This window comes from Pipistrellus hanaki, assembly GCF_964339955.1.
Source record: "Pipistrellus hanaki genome assembly, chromosome: 18".
In the NCBI taxonomy this organism is placed as follows: domain Eukaryota; kingdom Metazoa; phylum Chordata; class Mammalia; order Chiroptera; family Vespertilionidae; genus Pipistrellus; species Pipistrellus hanaki.
Genome location: NC_140520.1, coordinates 39947606 through 39969777, shown reverse-complemented (window position 1 = coordinate 39969777; position 22172 = coordinate 39947606). Strand labels below are relative to the sequence as shown.

General features: G+C 47.7%; 2 protein-coding genes across 8 annotated transcripts in view; both read left to right on the top strand.

Moving 5' to 3' along the window:
• The first annotated feature begins 530 nt into the window (after positions 1-530).
• DUSP12 (dual specificity phosphatase 12) lies at positions 531-5953 on the top strand. 4 transcript variants are annotated; one of them, XM_084867139.1, is made up of 6 exons: positions 531-731; positions 2042-2155; positions 2240-2358; positions 2949-3045; positions 3351-3537; positions 5332-5953. In XM_084867139.1, the coding sequence occupies exons 1-6, from the start codon at positions 616-618 to the stop codon at positions 5491-5493; spliced, it is 795 nt and encodes a 264-aa protein (XP_084723265.1). In that variant the 5' UTR covers positions 531-615; the 3' UTR covers positions 5494-5953. The 4 variants fall into 4 exon arrangements, with proteins under 4 accessions (XP_084723265.1, XP_084723264.1, XP_084723267.1 ...); XM_084867138.1 differs by lacking the exon at positions 531-731 and adding an exon at positions 879-1195; XM_084867141.1 differs by lacking the exon at positions 531-731 and adding an exon at positions 1080-1195 and having other exon boundaries at positions 2050-2155.
• A 2460-nt stretch (positions 5954-8413) lies between these two features.
• Positions 8414-22172, top strand: part of ATF6 (activating transcription factor 6) — a 142576-nt gene continuing 128817 nt past the window's right edge. For 3 of the 4 annotated variants that reach the window (XM_084867063.1, XM_084867062.1, XM_084867065.1), the window contains exons 1-3: positions 8414-8545; positions 9252-9691; positions 17384-17460. In XM_084867063.1, the coding sequence (XP_084723189.1) occupies positions 9640-9691; positions 17384-17460 (129 nt within the window). In that variant the 5' untranslated portion in view covers positions 8414-8545; positions 9252-9639. Of the gene's footprint in view, positions 8546-9251; positions 9692-14220; positions 14297-17383; positions 17461-22172 lie in introns of those variants that run through there. The other variant, XM_084867064.1, reaches the window with a different exon arrangement.

Below are 22172 nucleotides of genomic sequence, written 5' to 3'. Positions count from 1 at the left end.
TTGCTTCTGTAAAAGCTTTGCATGAAACAGGTTCTCATTCCAGACCTAAAGACGTAATGGATACCTTTGTGATATTCTGCCAATATATCTGTTCAGGGCAAGCTGTTCAGGGCTGCGAGATTTGGAGCTTTAGCCCCTCGTATGCCGCTGGCCTTTAATAAATGACTCCATAATTTGACTTCTAGAGGCGTCCTTTGTAAGATGGGGGTACACTACAACACTGTCTCAGTCCAGGTGCCACCTTGCACCCCCTCCCCCCAATTCATCCCAGGTCCCCTCTTCCTTCTGTGTCTGTAGCTTCTCTCTCTCTCCTGGGACTTCCCCATACTTTTAAAAAGGTAAAAAAAAAAAAAAAAAAGAAAGAAAGAAAGAAAGAAAGAAAGAAAGAAAGAAAGAAATAAAGAAAGAAAGATGTCCCTCAACTCTAGCTTTCGCTCTGGCTGTAGTCCGTTCTTTCTTGAAAAGACATGGGATTGATTCCTCAAAACACAGAGCAGTGGGCAGGCTGCGGAGGACCCGCCCACGGGAGCTGGGCGGAGGAGAAAAAAGGCAAAACAGTTTCGGAGAGGGACTGCAAACGTGAGCTCACGTCGGAGGAACGCTTTTGTACTGCAGATGCACGATTACGCGGCTCATACGGCCGTGGAGCCACCGCTTCAAACTTGGCTGCAGCTGCTTCGAGCCCAACTCCACCAGGGAGGCCGTGTCCAGGAGGCGATCCTCCTCGGAACGTGAGTCCCAGGCCGGCACGTGAGCGGCGGTGGCTGCTGCGAGGCGTCTACGCGGCCCAAACAGCCCTTTCCCCAGAGCGCACTTCCGCCACCGGCCGGGTCCTCCGAGGGCGCTGCTGCAAAGCTGGCCGGGCGCAGGGTCCGCTCTAGACGCCCACTCGGTGGCGGGCGCAGGGCTGGGCGCCGCGGGGTGGGACGCGGCGCGCGGCGGAGATGCTGCAGGTCCGGCCCGGTCTGTACCTGGGCGGAGCGGCCGCCGCGGAGACGGGCCGCCTGCTGGAGGCGGGCGTCACGGACGTGCTGACTGTGGACGCGGAGGAGCCCGACCTCCAGGTGGAGGGCCTGCGGCGGCTCTTCGTGCCCGCACTGGACGAGCCCGAGACCGACCTGCTTAGCCACCTGGGCCGCTGCGTGGCCTTCCTGGGCCGGGCCCGCGCCGAGGGCCGCGCGGCGCTGGTGCACTGGTGAGCGGGCGGGCGGAGGGCGACCCTGCCCGCATCCACTCACGGTTCTATGGGCTCCTTTTGAAGCTTTTTTTTTTTTTTTAATGTTTTTATTGTTTTTAGAGAGGGAGGGAGGGAGGGAGGGTGAGGGGATGTAGGAAAATCGATAAGAACCATCGGTGGGCTGCTACCTGCACGCTCCCCATCTCGGACCGAGCTGTGACCTCCTGGTTCCTGGGCCCCGTCACGGCCGGTCTTTTGCAGCTCCTTTTTTTGGGTGGGGGGGGGGGGCAGGGGTGAGAGTGTTGGGGGGAGATCGTCAGGTGTCTAGACGGGCCCCGGCGGTGACTGAGGCCGCGGGGATGCACCGGGAAGCGCCAGCTCCCGGAGGAGCTTGTGTTTGGGTGTCGGGACGTGGTGGTTGGTGCAGCGGAGTCAGCCGTCGGTTAGGACACTCGGACCCGAGCCTTGCTCAGCGGAAGGAGCAGGTGGTCGCCGAGCGGCTAGCGTGGAAATGGGGATGGTGTGTAATAACCACAGTTTAAATCATGGGGTCAGTACAGCAGGTAGTGTGAAGAAGGACGTCTGAGTCCAGATCTGGGGCCCTTCGTGCCAAGAGCAAAGGAGTCTGGAGTTGTTCCGAAGCATTATAAAATCTTAGAGATTATCCTAGTCATATTTGGATATATAATGCATTCACATGGTTTAGAATTTAAAAAGAATAAGGAAATAAAGGAATAGTTATTTTGCACACGGGTAGTATGTCAGAAGCAGAGTTTGAAGCAGACAGTGGGCCAGAACGTGACCACAGGGGCTGAGGTGTGTGTTTGTGCTTTTTGTCTAATTGTTGCTGTTTGCTATTTGAAGTCACGCAGGAGTCAGCCGCAGTGTGGCAGTAATGACCGCTTTTCTGATGAAGACTGACCAGCTTACCTTTGAAAAAGCCTATGAACACCTCCAGACCATCCAGCCAGAGGCCAAGTGCGTTCTTTATGAGAGGAAACATTGTTTCTGTGGTGTGATTTTACTTATTTCAAGAAAACTTACCTTTGTTTGTTTTTACAGGATGAATGAGGGTTTTGAGTGGCAATTGAAATTATACCAGCTCATGGGGTGCGAAGTGGATACCTGCAGTGCAATTTATAAGCAATATCGTCTGCGAATGGTTACAGAGAAGTATCCAGGTGATAATTGCTGGCATGTATTGGGGCCTTTCTAAATCTATTTACCGACACTAAGCACTTCAGGTGTATTATCTCACTTTCCCAGCAATCCCTTGAGACAGGTCCTATTATTTCCTTTTGAAACTGTGGTTTAGCAAGAAATATCTTGTTCAGGGTCACATGGATTGTGAGTGGTGGGGTCTGGGATTTGATCTCAGGCAGTCTGCCCAGAACCCAAGGGATCTCCTACCACATCCTGCTTTTTCAACGCTGGGTGCTTTTTAAAAAAATTTCTGGCCGAAACCGGTTTGGCTCAGTGGTAGAGCGTTGGTCTGCGGACTGAAAGGTCCCAGGTTCGATTCCGGTCAGGGGCATGTATGTTGGTTGCGGGCACATCCCCAGTAGGGGGTGTGCAAGAGGCAGCTGGTCGATGTTTCTCTCTCATCGACGTTTCTAGCTCTCTATCTCTCTCCCTTCCTCTCTGTGAAAATCAATAAAATATATTTTAAAAAAAATTTCTGAGGTTAGCACTTGTTGCCTCAACATGACATTAACTGAATTTTGTCTGAAAATGCAGAGTAACCAGTAGGTACATTGTCATTGTCATGTAGAACTGCAGAGCTTACCTCGAGAGCTCTTTGCTGTTGACCCAACCATGGCTTCACAAGGATCCAAAGAGGAGGTTCTCTACAAATGTAGAAAGTGCAGGTAAAATATTTTGTATTTTCTGGAGATTTTGTTTCGGCAGCTGAAAAGTATTGAAAGTTTCAATTTATTAAATCTCTATAGGGAGAACTTTAGTTGAATACTATAGACATTTCAAATTCAAATCTGCTTCCAAGAATGCAAATTCTTAGTAGTAAAGCAATCAAGTTACTTGTAGAGACTATTGAAAATTAAAGTAGTACAATCAATGCCATATTATTTTGCCCTTTAAGAAATAACTGCACATTTAACTATTTTTTTTTATTACTTTGGAAGTCATTAATGTTTTGTTTGTTTGGAGGTTGCAGGAGGTCTTTATTTCGAAGTTCGAGCATTTTGGATCATAATGAAGGAAGCGGTTCCGTAGCCTTTGCCCACAAGAGACTGGCACCACCTCTGGGGCCTGTCCCGGGGAGTCGGGCTCAGTGCACATCCTATTTCATTGAGCCTGTGCAGTGGATGGAACCCGCCCTGCTGGGAGTGCTGGATGGGCAGGTGAGGACACACCTTATTTTCTAGTTTCATTAAATCATCTGTATTTTGTTCCTTGTTGCATTTTAAACCATATTTTATCGAGTGTTTTACTCCATCCTAACTACTTTCTTTCTGAAGATTATATCTTTTTAGTGTAGACAAGAATCTATCAAAAGTTTAGCAAAAACCACGCTGGGACCGGTTTGGCTCAGTGGATAGAGTGTCGGCCTGCGTACTGAAGGGTCCCGGGTTCGATTCTGGGCAAGGGCATGTACCTTGGTTGCGGGCACATCCCAAGTAGGGAGTGTGCAAGAGGCAGCTGATCGATGATTCTCTCTCATCGATGTTTCTAACTCTCTATCCCTCTCTCTTCCTCTCTGTGAAAAATCAATAAAATATATTAAAAAAAAAAAAAGTTTAGCAAAAAACAGCTGTTCTAAACTAGCCCTCTGCATGGGCAGCGGGTCGCCTGGGTCTGGAAGCAGCAAGCTGTGGCTGGAACCATGGCCTGGCCTCTGCCTGGGTGGCTGCAGTTACTGAAGCAGGTTGTACAGTGGAGAAAATAAAATAAAATAGTGAGCCACTTTTGACTGAGAAGTGTTGGTCTAAGTTCTTTTTAGTGTTAAGAATACATTATAAGAAAATACAATAGACTTGTTAAGCATCTTTGTTTTTATTTTTTGTTTTTTAAAAAAAAATATTTTATTGATTTTTTACAGAGAGGAAGGGAGAGAGATAGAGAGCTAGAAACATCGATGAGAGAGAAACATTGACCAGCTGCCTCTTGCACACCCCCTACCGGGGATGTATCCGCAACCAACGTACATGCCCTTGACCGGAATCGAACCTGGGACCTTTCAGTCTGCAGACCGACGCTTTACCACTGAGCCAAACCGGTTTCGGCGCATCTTTGGATTTATCTATTTTACTAGAGTATTAGTTTCTTTTGTTTTTAAATAGATAGGAATCTGAGGCCTAACTATAGGCTCTTAATATCAGAAATAGAACGTGAGAATTCTAACATGCTCTCCTGCTCTTTAGCTTTGATTGTTTTAGTTTGAAGTCTTAAGTTGCAGACTGATTTAAGTCAGCACACATGCCATATCCATGAAACATTCTATTTCATGTCTCAAGCTTCACCTCTCCCCCTGGTGCTGGAATTAATCTGTTCTTCTGTGGACCTCTCTCCGGGGCCTGATGGCGGGGATCTCCCTTTTCCGTGTCCAGCACAGAAAGAGAGATGAACGAACCCGTTCTAAGTGGAGGTGCCCAGGGATTGAGAAATATTAGAAATAAAGAAAGAAGACACAGAGATAGATTTTAAGCTGGAAACTGGGAGGGCCGCCGAACTCCTCTGCTGGAGAGGCAGACTGACGACCTCCTAAGCCAGGCAGCACATCTATACTCCAATCCAACAAGGGGTTTCACAGGAAAACGAGCCTGGGAGAGCCCAGGTCCCACTCACTCCTTCCTCCTGGACAAACACAAGCCAGGAACTAAGAACATCTCCGAAATCCCAGGGCGGGAGTACAACTGACATAATTCTGCCAATATCCTGGGCCCAGTCAGCAACAATCTAAAGAATGTCCAGGTGTCTTCCCATTTGGCCCTCTACACCTCTCAGGGTTGGGTACAGCATGCTTCTTATTCTTAGCACAGCTATTGGAGTAAATTGCTGTTCCCTGTAATCCCATCGATTAGATCTGAACTTCTTGAAGGTAGGGCCCATGTCCTGTTTCTCTGTTCTTTGTTGCCAAAGATAATTGTTTTGTACAAAGTGAATGGATGAAACAGGGAATTTGCTTCTTTTTTCAGCTGCTGTGCCCCAAATGCAGTGCCAAGTTGGGTTCTTTCAATTGGTACGGTGAGCGGTGCTCCTGTGGCACATGGATCACCCCTGCGTTCCAAATCCATAAGAACAGAGTGGATGAAATGAAGACGCTGCTGGCTCTGGGATCACAAACAAGAAAAATGTGAACTTGTGCCATTTGATATCCGAAGAAGAAACTTGCCGGATGGTACCTGCTGCTTGCTTCTTGTCATTCACATGGAGTGCCTGGTGTCAGCATTTCATTTGAAATGTGAGAAGATGAAATCACTTGATGTGCCTTGGGCACTTTAAGTAGACTACTTCATATGGAAATAAAACCTTTTTTCCCCTTTAAATCCTTACCCAAGGATACATTTTTTATTGATTTGAGAGAGAGAGAAAGGGAGAGGGAGAGAAACATTGATGTGAGAGCGGAACATGAATTGGTTGTCTTCATACCAGCCCTTAACGGGGATCAAACCTGAAACCTGGGAATGTGCCCTGACCGGGAACCAAAACCTCCACCCTTCAGTGCACAGAACAATGCTCCAACCAGTTGAGCCAGGGCTCAAAACCTCTTAATCATGTAAATGACACTTTATTCAATAATAAAATCTATAACCCAGATACTTCCTCTCATGCATTTTATTTTATTTTTTAAAAATATATTTTATTGATTTTGTACAGAGAGGAAGAGAGAGGGTTAGAGAGTTAGAAACATCGATGAGAGAGGATCATCGATCAGCTGCCTCTTGCACCCCCCCCACAGGGGATGTGCCCGCAACCCAAGTACATGCCCTTGACCGGAATCGAACCCGGGACCTTTCAGTCCACAGGCCGATGCTCTATCCACTGAGCCAAACCGGTCTCTGCTGAGTCAAACCAGTCTCTGCACTTCCTCTCATGTATTTTAAAGAATTCTGATTTTGAGAATGTTACTTAAGATCTGGACGAACAAAAGTATGTAAAAAAGTTAGAAACTACCATGTTTAATTAGATACTCTTATTTCTAGAAATCTCTCTCTCTTTAGAGATATTAGTAAATCTACATGTCTGGATTTTTCTTGGAAATGTAGATGGAAAGGCTATGAGGAAAACACTGACTATTGTGTAGTTTTTCTGCACTGTTCACGAAGCTGTTACTGAAAACTTCAGAAAAGTGTGTTTAAGACTCCTTGTTTATCTCCAATGTTTTTACTGATTTTAGAGAGAGGAAGGGTTAGGGAGAGAAACATCAATTTGGTTGCCGACCACACATGCCAGGGATCAAACCTGTGACCCAGGTACGTGCCTTTGGACAGGCATCCAACCAGAAATCCTTCAGGGAGCAGGCTATGCTCTAACCAAGGAGCCACACTGGTCAGGGCAAGTTGAGATTTTTAAGATACAAGATTGCTGTATAAAAATCAATAGTTACTCTACCCCAGGAGTAACTGAATTAAAAAGCCATGTAAATCAAGACTATAAAACTATTAAAAGGAAATTAAAAAAGACCCTAATGACCTCAGGAGTGAGAAGGGTTTCTTTAACAAGATACAAAAAGCAGAGATCACAAACAAAAAAGATGGATAAATGTGAGTTCACTGAAATGAAAACTCAAAGGATACTAGTAAAAACTCCATAAGCAAAGACAAGTGTTGGCCTAGAAGCTATCTGTAGCATATGCACCAGTGAAATGAACAGAGAGGTACACATGATTGAGAGAAAATTCAACAGCAGATCTTATAAAAGATAAGAATGGGAAACCCCCAGGAGAGGAAATAAGGTTTAATAAACACAAAATAGATGAGTCACAACTTTGTCAGAAAAATGTAGATTATAGTCACACCCTTCACGGTGGCAAAGAAGTGTAAAGTGTGACCGTATCTAGTGTTGATGAGAATGGAGAGAAGGGAACCCGTCACTGCTAGCCAGGGTGTAAATGGGCAAATATTAATGCTCCTCTATGACCTGGTGTATGTCTTAGACATGCTTGCACATGTAAATAAGGAGACTCATACAAGGATATATTTTGTGTAACAGAAAATTGAACAATTTAAATGTCAATCAGGGAAGACTATATATATATATATATATATATATATATATATCAATATATATACACACACACACACACACATAAATTCAAATAAATACTAAAAACAGTTCAAACACATATTAACAAGTAATGTTGAATGATTGTAAAGTAGAGTATGAGTGATACTTTTATATATATTAAAAACCTCAACACTAGCCGAAACCGGTTTGGCTCAGTGGATAGAGTGTTGGCCTGCAGACTGAAGGGTCCTTGGTTGCCCGCACATCCCCAGTAGGGGGTGTACAACAGGCAGCTGGTCGATGATTCTCTCTCATCAGTGTTTCTAACTATCCCTCTCTCTTCCTCTTTGTAAAAAAATCAATAAAATATTTAAAAAATAAAACCTCAACACTAAATATATGTATCTACAAACATTTAAACATAAAATAAAAAAATGGACTTGAATGGATCCTATAATATTCATAATAAACTGCCTATGTGGATGGAGGGAAAAGCAGAGCTCAACTACATAATGTTTAATTTCTGACGAAAAATCTGAAGTGAAAATGGAATATACTAATATTTGTTTATTTTTGGTGATAGGTACACATGTTTGTTTCATAATCATCTGCCTCCCCCCCCTTTTTTTGTTAATCCTTATCTGAGGACAATCTTCATTGACTTTAGGGGAGAGTGGGAGAGGGACAGACAGAAGCATCGAAGGGAGGGAAACATGGTCTGGTTGCCCCTGACTGGAATCGAATCCAGGACCCTTTGGCCCGCAGGCCGATGCTCTATCCACTGAACCAAACTGGCTAGGGCTCTGCCCCTCTTAATAAAGGGTAAACGTTTTGAAAATTAAAAAAATGAGAACTTGATGGAGTTCAGTCATGGTGGCTTATATATGGTGGGTGCAGAACAGAGAACTCTTGCGGTTTTAGGTCAGTTTTTGTCCAATGTTTGAACTTGCAGCAGGGTGAGAAGAGTGTTAGGAACTTCATCCAATGGCCGCCCTCGCGTGCGGGCGGCAACCGCCACGCCCCGGGGCCGGGCCTGTGGGGCGGGGCGGGCCGCGCAGGTGGCGGTGACGAAACCCGCGGCAACGCCGCGCGCGCGAGGGGTTCTGGGACGTGTGCGCGGCGGTGAGACGTGTTCTTAGGGGGCGCGGCGGCCGCGGCGGCGGAGGGGCGCGGACACAGCCGGTGAGTGGCGCTCTGGCTCGTGGCTGACCCTCCGGCTCAGCGTCGGGGCGGAGTGGGTGATATTTTCTGGCGATACCGAGTTTCTGCCCCGAAAAGGCTGGGCGTGCACCCCGGCGTGGGGGGCGGGGGCGCGGGGGCGCGGGGGCGCGGGGCACCGGGCACCGTCCTCCCAGTGCTGGGCGCGGGGCTGTCCCGTCCGCCCGCCCGCCCGCCCGGGTCTGGGGGGTCCTCCCCGCGGCGGCCGGGCCGCGCAGGCGTGTTTTCCGCGCGGGGGACCTGGACGCCGGTGGCGGGGGACCTGGATGCTGATGGCAGGTTCGGGAGCAGCCGGACGCCCGCTCGCAACTCCGCTGTGGTCCTGAGACCTGATGAAGGGAGTTCGCGAGCCCGCCACTTGTTCGGAACGGGCACCACTTTTCCCTTTTGATTTTTTAAAAAATGTATTTTTACTGATTTCAGAGAGGAGGTGAGAGGGAGAGAGAAACATCCCTGATGAGCGTCATTGATGGCTGCCTCCTCACGCCCCCAATGGGGGACGGGCCCGCAGTCCAAGCGTGTGCCTTTGACCAAGTCGAACCTGGGACCCTGCAGTCCGCAGGCTCACGCTCTATCCACTGAGCCACACCGGCTAGGGTCCTTTTTGGTTTTTAATTTACAAAATTTTAATTTACAGTTGACATTCAAAATTATTTCCCATTGGTTTCAGGTGTACCGCATAGCGGTGGTCTGTAGTGGTGCCGGTTATTCGCAGCCATCGCCGCGGGGCTTTCCTGTCAGCGTCAGCGCCTTCGGCACCGTGTTTCCCTGACGTACGACTACACGTCTCTCTTCCCGCTTCAAACATCCGACGGGCAGTGCGGCGAGGCGGAGGGAGCTGTCAGAGTCGCCTCGGTCCGGGCCGTCCGTCTCCGGTTCCTGCGGGACCCTCGCGGAGTGAGGCAGTTTGTCCGCGTTCGGCCACCGTCGCCCGGGCTTTGCGCTGCGTCTGTCCGCCCGCCCCGCCCCCGTCCCCGCCCCCGCCCCGCCCCGCCCCGCCCCCGCCCCCGCGTGGGCTACCGCCAGAGCGTGTGCCTGGGGGCGCGGGCGGCGTTGCGATGGCCTCGCCCTTTAGCCCTGGGCTCCCTCCGAGGCCGGAGGAGGATTGGGGTAAGTGGGTCCGAGAAAGGAGCGAGTGGCTCGGTTTCTTCCTCCCCGCCCGCCCGCGGTGGTGACAGGTGGGGACGGTCCTGTCCGTGCTCCTGAGGGTGCTGCCGACTCCCGAGGGGAATGGTGCCGATTGTCACTGTCCCCCAGGGGCGAACCAGGCAGGGATTTTGTGGGGTGGGACGTCGTCATCTAGCGCGGAGGGCAGGAGGGCCTCGGTAGAGCGTGGGACTGGTGGCTGCCGGACTGTATGTGCGTGTGTGTATGTGCGTGCGCTTGTATGTACCTCCGTGTGTACATCCGTGTGCACTTGTGTATGTATGTACCCCTGTATGGACACGTGTGCGCGTGTACATCCTCGTGTACATATGTTCATGTGTGTGCATTTGGGTACCCGTGTACGTGTGGGTGGGCTTGTGAGTACCTATGTATACCTGTGTATGCATACCTATGCATGTGTATGCACCTGTGTACGTGCATACACTTGTGTGTGATATGTACACTCGTGTGGGTATGTGTACATACATGCATGTGTCTCTGTGTGTGCACACTTGTGCATACCTATGTTCACCGAGTGCACCCATGTACCTGTGTACGTGCAGTGCTTGTGTGTGTGTACACGTGTATATGTACACATGTATATTTGTCAGTACATGTGTTTGTAAGTGTGTGCACTGTGTATGCGCACATGCACGTGTGTGTGTGTGTGTGTGTGTGAAAATGAGTGCAACAGATGTTCATCCTGCAACATCCACTGTTCTGTCTGTGTAGCAAAGAAGTAGAGACGCTCATCTGGATGGACCCACAAGCCCTGTAGTCCTGCTACAGCTGTATGTTTCCTTGCTGCATAGCGCCTTTTGCTGTCTGGGGTGGAGAAGGATTGCCATCTCTAGAGGAATGTTATCACACCTGGGAGTATGAGACCTGATGCTAATGCTCTTGGGATTTAGTGGGAGTTGGGATTGTGGAGGTCCTGGTGTGGTCCTGTGCTGAGCCTACACCACTCACCAGCTTTGGAATTTGGGGGGAACCCAGAGCATCTTCATCTTTCCTCTTGGACCATCATTCTCAGTAGCAAGAGTGGAATCTCAGTTCCATTTATTGAACTGAAGTCCTCACTTGATTTTCCAAAGGCAGAAGTTCTTTTAAACTATGTATGGTTAGAGATTTATTTCAACCGTTGGGCAGATTTTCTATGAGTTGCTAGAGAAACTTTAGACCATCTACTCCAAGAGTATTTTCCCAAGCTAAATATAAGAGAAATAAGAACAATTGCCATTTATTTAGCATTTTATTGTCAGGTGCCCTGCTGAACTCTTGCATGTATTATCTTTTTAAAAAATATATTTTTATTGATTTCAGAGAGGAAGGGAGAGAGAAATAGAAACATCAGTGATGAGGAAGAGTCATGGATGGGCTGCTCCCTGCACGCCCCCCACTGGGGATGAGCCTGTAATCCAGGCGTATGCCCTGACCGGGAATGGAGCTGTGACTTCTGGTTCATAGCTGGACGCTCAACCAGAGTCACAAATACCAGGCGCTTTATCATATTAAATCCTCCCAAGAGTCCAGTGAGGTTCTGTTCCTTTACAAGTGAGTGAACTGAGGCTGAGAGAATGAATGCTCCGTCTTAGCTCCAGAGGGAACAGTAGCAGGATCGGAACCAGGGTGGTCTACCTCTGTGCTGCTTTCCTGAACTATGTCTTCCGACTGGGTTCTTACCAAGATCTCCCAGTTATATTAGGTCATTAAGACTGTTTCTCAGCTGGTAAACGACTACATATGCATACTGTTCCTTAAGCTATAACTGGTACTTCCTGGGAGCATTGTGTTACATTTTCCTTCCGATACCCAGGCTGTACTTTCCTGACTGATCCCCACCGTTGACCCCTGGTCTCCATGTCCTCATTAAAGAGCATTCAGATCTTGTAGTCGGTCACGGCCCGCCCTGAGTGTGCCATCCCAGGCTTCCCAGGCTTACTTTCCAGCTGTCAACAGTCCCCTGTTAGTTCGCACTTTAATTCTGACTCCTTAGGACCTAAGGAATAGAAACATCAGTGATGAGGAAGAATCATGGATGGGTTGCTCCCTGCAAGCCCCCCACTGGGGATGAGCTTGCAATCCAGGCGTAAGACTTAGGTGATGAGTAAGTAGGATAGATTTTGTAGGCACCAGAGGAAACATTTCTGTCTGCTAGTGATTTTTTCAGTAGAATATGCATTTTGTTTCTGGGAAGTACTTAACTGATTTGACTTTTTATTAGAAGCTGACCAGTTAAATTTAAAGGGTCAGATTACATAATTAGTACTTCTTGTGACCCTAGCATCTGAGTAATTTAACAGAGTTGATTAGCTCAGAACAGCTGTGATGGGGAGTGCTTTTCCTACTTTCACTGGAGTAGTGAAATTTTAGAGCGTGATTTCAAAAACATTTTCTGTGAAGATCCAGATAGCAAATACTTTGGGTCATGTGGTCTCTCGCAATTCCTGGACTCCAGCATGACAGCTTTACTGTGGACACTAGGATTTGAATTTCACAGTTATTTTTAATGCTTAATCGACTTTATCTTTAGTACAGTTTTAGATTTACAGAATAAGCAAATAGTACATTGAGTTCCATGTTACACTTCCCCACCCCCATTACCTTGCATGAGTGTAGTACATTTACGGTATTATAATGATGAGCCAGTAACTGAAGTCCATAGTTTACATTAAGGTTTACTGTGAATTGTACCTTCTGTGGATTTTGACAAATGTATAGTGCCATGTATCCACTGTTACAGTATCATGGACAATAATTTCACTCCTCAAATGCCTGTTCTCCTCTCACTTCCTCCCTTCTTCCTGGGCAATCACTGATCTTTTCACTTCCTTTCTAGTTTCCAGAATATCTTATAGTTGGAGATGGGGGAGAAGAGGGAGGAGAAAGAGAGAGAGAGAAATGAGAGGGAGAGGATGAGGATAGGGGGAGAGGGAAGGGAGATGAACATTGGGGTTAGGACTTCAATGGCTAGATTTTGGTGGTCAGAAGACAGTTTGTGTATCCATTTCCCTGTTGAAGGACATCTTGGTTGGTTTAAAACACTGACAATTACATATAAAGCTGCTGTAAATATTCACGTGCAGGTTTTTGTGTGGAGGTTTTAGATCATTTGGGTAAATACCAGCAGTATGATTGCTGGGTCAAATGGTAAGAGTATTATTAGTTTTGTAAGAAATTTCCAAATTGAAGTGGCTGCACCATTTTGCATTCTCATCAGAAATGAATGAGAGTCCTGTTGTTTCACATCCTTGCCAGCACTGGGTGTTGTCAGTGCTTTGGATTTTAGCCATTCTAGCAAGTGTGCCATGGTATCTCATTGCCCCTTGAGCTGCCTTTCTCGGATGAGAGGTGATATGGAGCATCTTGTCATGTGCTTATGAAGGTGTCCATGTGTCTTTACTCTCCTCTTCTTGCTCTCTTCCTGCCCCTCCCTTGCATTTGTATAAATACTACTTCACACACATCCCTTAATTGTTAAATTTCACCTCATTTGCCCCATTTCTCTCTCAAGGGATGTGTTGACCATTACCCCTAACTCCCTCTCCTCAAACAGGATACTCCTGTATTCTTACCAAACACTCCTTCCCACCAGGATATAAACATTGGTACAGTATTGCTCTCCAGTCCATAGCCACCATTCAGATTTGGCCATCTGTCTTAATAGTGGCTTTCTCCTTTCTTGACTACGGTTCTCTCTGCAAACATGCATTGCTTTCACTTGCCTGGACTGGTTCCTTAGTCTTTTCCTGTTTCTCGTGGCCTTGACAGTCTTCAAGAGCAGTCTTTCATTCTATTAGGTGACCCTCACCCTGGGTCTGTCTACTGTCTCCTCATGATCAGAGCCAGGTGTGTGTCATGGTGGGCTCCTCTCAGTGCATTTTATCTGGAGGCATATGCCGTGGACCTGTCGCACGGTGACCATCACCTTGACTGTAAAGACAGGTTGGTATCTGCCAGGTTTCTCCACTGTCAAGTCACAGTTTTGGGGAGACAAGCTGTCATGATGCCAATATCCTGTTCTTTAGTAAGCCTACCCCCCCGGTGTCCATTGCTAACTGCAGCCTCCACCAGCTCCCCTATAATACCGAGTGGTTCACCTCTGCCATTGTCTCCATTAGTAACGGACTCTGTATTGTGAGACGTGCCTCTGTGTGTGTGTGTGTGTGTGTGTGTGTGTGTATGTGTGTGAATATGGACTCACTGACTCCTGTTTGATTCAGTGGGTTGTGATTACACTCATTTTACTTTGATGCCAGATTTTCCCAGATTTGACCAGTGGGAGTCCATTCATATTTCTTTCATTCTTTTGACATGCTCTCAATACTGTCATCATCTCTGAGAATTTTCTTTTAAAAAAAATATATTTTATTGACTTCTGGAGAATCCAAGATGGCTGCCCAGGTAGACACCTAGCCGCAGCAGCACACAACAATTTCAATAAAATAACAATTAAAATATAAAATGGACATTGCCCAGAACTACAGGAAAATCGACTGACTGGAAATTCTACAACGAGAAGCAAGGAGAAAACCAGAAGGAAGCGCGGAGGAGCTGTAAAAGCCTGAGGTACGGAGACACGCGGCGTGCGCGGAGAGGACGGAGCTGGAGAGGAGGCTGAGTGCCTGGCTGGCGTTCCCTAGCAGGAAGGAGATAAAAGCTCCAACTGTGTTGGGCCCCAGTTCCGACTGCTCTGAACCCCAGTTCTAGGCCAGACCCCGGGGACCCAGGCTCATCCATAGGGAGCTGGGCTGCAAGGCGGTACCCCGGGGGAGAGGCGAAAGGAGGTCCCGGAGGCGCAGAGAAGGGACGGTCAGCTGTGCCGCAGGATTGCCTGGCGGGAAGGAGACTGGGGCTCCAGACTGCTCTGAACGCCACCTCCAACTCCACTTCCAACTGAACTGAACCCCAATACCGGGCTCATTGGAGGAGAGCATAGACTGTTTGGTAGCAGGCGAAAATCGAGGGCACCTTTTTCTCAGAGGCGCTTGCAACTGAAGGACCCTGGGGATTACTGAGACCCAGGATCCGCATAGGGCGGGGCTGACGGAAGCCAAGGCTGTAGGCTCCACCCTGAAACCCCGCCCCATCTGTAGCTGCGAAATGCGACAACAAAATAGATCACAAACGAAAGAAATGGAGGACAAAAAGCGACTGGATATAGAGTTCAAATCTATGCTTATAAGGTTTTTCAAGAATTTCCTAGAAAAGATCGATAAGACCTATGAGGATATGAAAAGGGATCAACTAGAATTAATAAGGAATCAACAAGAAATGATAAGGGATCAACAAGAAATGATAAGGGATCAACAAGAAATAAAGAATACAATGTCTGAAATAAAAAATATTATACAGAGTCCTAAAAACAGAATGGAAGATTGCAAGAATCAAGTCAAAGATTTGGAACATAAAGAGTCAGAAGACACTCCTCCACAGAAGCTAGAAGGCAAGAGAATCCAGAAAATTGAAGATAATGTAAGAAACCTCTGGGACAACTTCAAGCGAACCAACATCAGAATTATGGGGGTCCCAGAAAATGAGAGAGAGCAAGGTATGGAAAACATACTGAAAGAAATAGTTACAGAAAACTTCCCCCACCTGGTGAAAGAATTAGACTTACAAGTCCAGGAAGTGTACAGAACTCCAAACAAAAGGAATCCAAAGAGGACCACACCAAGACAAATCATAATTAAAATTCCAAGAGCAAAAGACAAAGAATATTAAAAGCAGCAAGAGCAAAGAAGGTAGTTACCTATAAAGGAACACCTATACGATTGTCAGCTGATTTCTCAACAGAAACCATGCAGGCCAGACTGGAATGGCAAGAAATATTCAAGGTGATGAATAGTAAGAACCTACAGCCAAAGATAATCTATCCAGCAAAGCTATCACTCAGAATCGAAGGTCAGATAAAGAGCTTCACTAATAAAAGCTAAAGGAGTTCATCACCACCAAACCAGAATTATATGAATTGCTGAAGGGGGTTCTTTCAGAAGAGAAAGTAAATAAAGATAAAAATTATGAACAACAAATACATAACTATCAACAAGTGAATCTAAAAACCAAGGAAATTAAAAAAAAATCTGATGAATAATATTAACTGTTGAATATAATAGAATCAGAGGTATGGAAGGGGAGTGAACTGACGGTTCTTGGGGAAAAGGGGAGAGGGGGATGTGGGATGAGACTGAACATAAACTGTGCACCTATGGATGAGGACAATGGGGGGTGGGGAAAGGGCAGAGGGTGGGGTGGGAACCTGGTGGAGGAGAGCAATGGAGGGGGCGGGGAGGAACATTTTTAATAATATAAACAATAAAAATTTATTTAAAAAAATATATATTTTATTGACTTCTTACAGAGAGGAAGGGAGAGAGATAGAGAGCTAGAAATGTCGATGAGAGAGAAACATCGACCAGCTGCCTCTTGCACACCCCCTACCGGGGATGTGCCCGCAACCAATGTACATGCCCTTGTCTGCAATCGAACCTGGGACCTTTCAGTCCTCAGACTGACGCTCTACCGCTGAGCCAAACCGGTTTCGGCTCTGAGAATTTTCTTATCTTCTGTCACAACAACATTTTCCAGCCTCATCTTGTGTCTGCCACCCTGGCAGGGCTGAGGGAAGTGGAGGCCGCCATCTTGTGGCTGTGGGCACTGCCATCTTTGAGGTTGTAGCAGTCAATTAGCATATTCCCTCTTTATTAGATAGGATAGTAATTGATGATAGTATCCTATATAATAAAGAGCTAACACACCCTCATGCTGTCACACCATAGTGGTTCTAACACTCTACACTAGGGAGAGATGAATGGGGACCACCCAGGCACAAATGAGTTTGCGAGAGAGGAATGGGGATCAGCCAGGCTGTGGCTCAGGAGAGGAATAAGGGAGAGAGGAATGGGGGCCAGTGGCTGCGCCTGCGCCTGTGGCCTGGCACGGGAGAGGGACAAGCCACCCGCCCCTTAGTCCCAGGCACTAGTGGCTGGGGCTGTGGCCGAGGAGAGGGACAAGCTGCTTGCCCTGTTGTCCTGGGTGCCAGCGCCTGCGGCTGCAGCCCTGGAGAGGGACAAGCTGCCCACTCATGGTTCCCTGTGGCTGTGGTCGGCCTGGGTCCTGGGTGCCTGCAGCCAGCCAGAGGGAGGGAATCCCAGGTTCTGGGTGCCTGTGACTGGCTGGAGGAGGGAATCCTGGGTCCTGGGTGGGGGTTGAGGCAGAGGTGGTTAGGGGCCATCAGGCTAGCAGGGGAGCAGTTAGTGGTGATCAGGCTGGTAGGAGAGCAGTTAGGGACAATCAGGCAGGCAGAAGTGGTTAGGGGTGATCAGGAAGGTAAGCAGAGTGGTTGGGGGCGATCAGGCAGGCAGGCAGGCAGGCAGGCAAGCAGTTAGGAGCCAGTGGTTCTGGATTGCGAGAGGCGGTCGGACATCTCCCGAGGGGTACTGGATTGGAGAGGGTGCAGTCCGGGCTGAGGGGACCCCCCCCCCCCCCCCCCCCCCGTCTCCCGTGCACAAATTTCATGCACTGGGCTTCTAGTTACCAATAATAGTAATGCCAGCTCCATCAGCCTATGCCTGAGAGATCTGGCATAGGGATACAATGGTTATCCATGGGTCAGAACATGGAATTGACAGTTCATCTCTGTTCTTTTCTTCTAAGATTCTGCTTTGTTTGCTGAACTTGGTTATTTCACAGACATCGAGGACCTGCACTTGGGGGCAGCAAATGAAGCTCTGGTAAGTACCCATGAGAGGAGAAGCAGTGAAGGGTGTGATATTTCAGTTCTACCCTAGTTATTACAAGAAGTTTTCAGAATAACAGGTTAGGCTAGCTAAATTTAAGTAACTTTAAGTATGATATAGCCATTTGCTAGTCAGTATATTTAGGGTTGTAGAAAGTGCATTGGTCTTGGTGTGAGAAGACTTGTATTCTAAGTCCACATTTGGCCCAGGGGTGGGTGACCTTAGGAAAGTTCTTTTGCTGCCTGCTTCTTGGTTTCTGTAGGAAACTGGCTGTACCAGGGAGATGGTGATGGAGCCACAGACCAGTCAACAGAACTTGCTTTTTTAAGGTTATGTATCTGTAGTGGAGAATGCTCGGACATCTGGCTGTCTCCTTACTTTTTGCCTTTGAGTAGGTGGGAGTCTGTGTAAGAGCTATTGTAGAACTTTGAATCCTCAAAAATACCTTAGGTTTTCTTTTCTGGATTTGAACATTTGTGTTAGCATACAGCACGCTGGCCGAGAGAACTTTTATTTGTCTTATTCTTTAATGGACGTGGTGCTGTTTCAGTTGGGAAATAATTCGCGTGAACAGTGATTTTATGTACACATCAATTGGATTGCATATTTATCACTTATTTTTTAAGCCTGTGTTAACCTGAGTATAAAAATATGTATTGCTTTCTCAGTGGGTTTCTCAAACATTTCTCAAAGAACTAGAGGCCCGATGCATGAATTTGTGCACTGGTGGGGTCCAGTTGGCCCACCCTGCTGGGGGCCAATTAGGGGAGGGACCGCCCGGGGCGAGGGACCGTGGTTGTTACAATTGTTCCAATTATTCTGCCATTTAGTTGCTGTGCTTTTTAATATACAGGATTAGTCAGCTCAGACGGCCATAACAAATTATCATAAATTTGTGTGGCTTACACAACAGAAATGTATTTTTCTCACAGTTCTGGAGGCTGGAATTTGGGTCAGGGTACCAGCATAGCATCGTCCCATACACCAGAAACTGGTGGATCGATTGCCAGTCAGGGCACATGCCCAGATTGCAGATTCAATACCCAGTCCAGTGAGTGCAGGAAACAACGGAACAATGTTTCTCTCTCTCTCCCATCTCTCTGAGATAAATTAAAAAGAATGACAAATAAATAATGTTTTATAAGTATGGTTTTAACAGGAAAGAGATTAGTGATCTATAAAGTGAAAAACTCATTATAACACATATATACAGCATGACCCCATTTTAAAAATATTTACTGATTTTAGAGGAAGGGAGAGGAGAGATAAATAGAAACATCAATGATGAGAAAGAATCTTTGATCAGCTGCCTCCTGCATGCCCCCCAGTGAGGACTGAGCCCAAAACCTGACCGGGAATCATATCGTGACCTCCTGGTTCATAGATGGATGCTCAACCACCGAGCCTCACCAACCAGGCCCCATTTTTATCAATATCAGGCACATGAGGTACATTGGCAAGATCTCACTCCCAGACTCCTTTGCAGCTAGGTTTCTGGATATGAATTTGTTTCTGCCGATTGGATGTGCTTGCACAATATTTTGACAGCAGAAGTGGGGCAGAGGCATCTTCCCGCAGTTTGGGCTTTTTGCTGCTGGTGTCATGTTTGCAGAGATGTGGAGGTTTTCTGCAGGCTGTGCACAGGCAGCTGTGGCAGAGGCAGTGCCCGGTGACTTGTTTTGTGGGAGCTGGAGGGCACTTGCGGGGACAGCAGCTTCCTGATCCCGGGTCACAGCTGTGCCAGAGTGTCCCAGAGTTCAGTTGTGGCTGAGGGGCAGCTCCTCCTGCTGGACAGGGCGTCTCTCCTGGGAGCCCAGCCTATTACCCACTCCTCCAGCTTTCCGATGATTTCCCAAGCACCGATTCCCTGTGCTAAATTCTCTCCTGCCTAACAGAGCAAAGATCTAAAAGCATTTTGGATCCTGTACTTTCAAGGAAAGCAGTGCTGCCCAGGGTCAGAGCTGAGAAGGGGGTGAGGTGCTGTGGAAGGCTCCCTTTTTGAGTCTCAGCTTCCTCTTCTGTGGAACGAGACCAAAGATTATCAGTTCATAGTTACTGAAGACCGTGGCAGCTGTGTTTCCCAAAGATGGCCACGTTTCCCATCCCTCCCGTGGCCTTGCCACTTTCCGCCACGTCTGCTGACCTCCAGCATGCTGGTAGGCAGTACACTGGTTGCCCGCAGAATGCCAAGGCCAAGGCCAAAAAGGTGCAGGCGTGCAGTCCCGCTCACCTCGCCACGTTTTCCAGCTCCGGCCCCGCCCACGCTGCTCAGGGCTGTCTGGCACGGGCCTTGCCCTCCTGGCTGGCTTCCCCTCCCAGCTGTGGCCCAGTGCCTGGCTGCACACCATGGCCCACCTGCTGGTGCTGCTGGGTCCAGTGGACAGGTAGGAGCCCAGACTGGGCCTCGCACCTCCTGGCTCCTGTGTGTCGCTGTGCCTTGTGCCCCGAGGCCCCTATTCCTGCCGCTGCTCCAACCAGGGCCAGACGCTCAGGTGGTGTGCGTGGCCTGAGGAGGCCACCAGGAAAGCCTCCCGACCACCTCCCTGACTCCAGCGCCCTGATCCCCGGTCCACTTCCACCAAAGGAGAGCTTTGCCCACACAGCTGCCTGAGACTGAGCATCTCCAAGGTCCCTGGACTCCAAATTTCTGCCTTCCAAAGTGGTTGGCTGGCTGGCCCCACCCGGATCAGGCTGGTTGGCTGCCTCAGTGCGTGCTGGTTGTTCTGCTGTAACGGTTGCTGGATTTTTATATTTATAGATGGTTTAGTGTTGTTTTATTATGAAGAAGAGAGTGAAAACACTTGATATATTTTGTAATCAGTGCATGGGATTTTAATGTTTATATGACTTTTGTGAGACACTTAGAATGTGGTTTTTTGATTAAATTAACTTACTGTTGGCCGGTTGCCTGTGCAACTGATATTCCTTTACAACCTCTGCCTTCTAAAACGAACAAGAAACAGTGTCCTAAATTGGAAAGATCCAGAGAAATACGGTCCTGACTATAATTCACACTCTTATTTCACACAAGTCCTTCAGTTCCTTTGCTTTTCTGAGTGTTACATGGAGGATCGGTGTGATGGCTTCTGCGGGCCCTTTCTAGCTGTAAATTGTGTCTCGATGCTCAGCCACTGAGCCACGCCGGTCGGGCTGTGCCATCTTCTTGTCACACGGTAGTGGAGTTTCATAGGATAAGTCATCAAAGAGCCAGAGAACATACGTGCCAGTAATAACCCTTTACATAAAACATGCTGTGAGGGTTCCAACCAGATACTGTCCCGATGCTGTGAAAGTGTCTGTCTGTCTGGTAGCCTGGTGCTCGAGTGGCAGGCTCGGGACGTGCGGGAGCTTTGGTGCTAAACGTACAGGGCTGCCTAATTTGTGATGTGTGGATTCAAATAAGAAAACAGCAGAGGAGGTTGATTTAAAAAGTGGTTCTTTCATGACCTAAGTCGTGTTTTCTTCTCATGTGAACTTGAACAGAATTTACTCAGTGATAGACAGTGTGATAAGAGCAGTAAAAATAAACCATATGGGAAGCATTTTGAAATGTTATCCTAGAAATTATTACCAAACTAGAGGGCTGGTGCATGAGATTCCTACACTGCGTCGGGGGGTTGGAGGGGGGGTGAGGAGGGGTCCCTCAGCCCAGCCCAGGGGTCTTCAAACTACGGCCCGCGGGCCACATGCGGCCCGCAGAGGAGTCTGATCTGGCCCGCCAGGTTTTTTGGGCAGTGAGCGCAGCTGAGGTGTTACAGTAGGAATTAGTAGTTCATATAGTCCGGCCCTCCAGCTCTCTGAGGGACCGTGATCTGGCCCCCACTTTAAAAAGTTTGAGGACCCCTGGCCCAGCCTGTGCCTTCTCGCAGTGGCTGCTGCCATTTTTGTTGGGATTTATTTATCTTCTATAATTGAAACTTTGTAGCCTTGAGTGGAGGCCTGGGGCCTGCCAGGGTATGTAGAAAGCTTGGCTTCCTTCATTGCCCAGGAAACCCAAGCCTCCTGCTCGCTCTGTGGCCGAAGCAATCTTGGTTGGATTAATTTGCATATTTGCTCCTGATTGGCTGGTGGGCATGGCTTGTGGGTGTAGTGGAGTGATGGCTAATTTGATTTTACTCTTTTATTAGATAGGATCATTAATGCCCTAGCTTTTTGGTTCAGTGGATAGAGTGTTGGCCTGTGGACTGAAGGGTCTTGGGTTTGATTCCTAGCCCAGGTTGTGGAGGAAGCAGGCGATCAGTGATTCTTTCTCATCATTGGTGCTTCTGTCCCTTCCTCTCTGAAGTCAATCAATCAATAAACAAATGATTGTTAATAACTACTAGATTAATCTTTACTTTTTGCTTGAGACTTATTTTCTCTTTAATTGCTGTTTTGTTACTATTGACTTGATCGCACTGTTTGTGTATTAAGTTCACTCTGTTCTTGCCTCTGCCCCAGACACTGTAAATAGCAGTGGCATTACCTTGGCTTCCAGCTCACAGGAGGGTTCTGAAATTCCTATATATGGTCTGGGTGGGGTTCCAGATGGCCCGAGTGTGCTCATCTGTAAGGAAACATCATAATCTGAATGAAAAGAGACCTTTTAGAGGTTTGTGACCCTGACCAGAAAACTAGGTTCTACCTTCAGGGTTAAAAAATTTAGAAATTGGCAAAGTACAGGGCAGTCCAAAAAAGAGGAAAGGGGCCTATCCTCATGTGGGCCC

Bases quoted from the DNA above. Each gene is read 5' to 3' on its own strand.
- DUSP12 (XM_084867138.1), top strand. From the start codon at position 945: ATGCTGCAGGTCCGGCCCGGTCTGTACCTGGGCGGAGCGGCCGCCGCG. The intron at 1,196-2,041 runs GTGAGCGGGCGG...TGCTATTTGAAG, and splicing joins CGCGCGGCGCTGGTGCACTG to TCACGCAGGAGTCAGCCGCA. The intron at 2,156-2,239 runs GTGCGTTCTTTA...TTGTTTTTACAG, and splicing joins ACCATCCAGCCAGAGGCCAA to GATGAATGAGGGTTTTGAGT.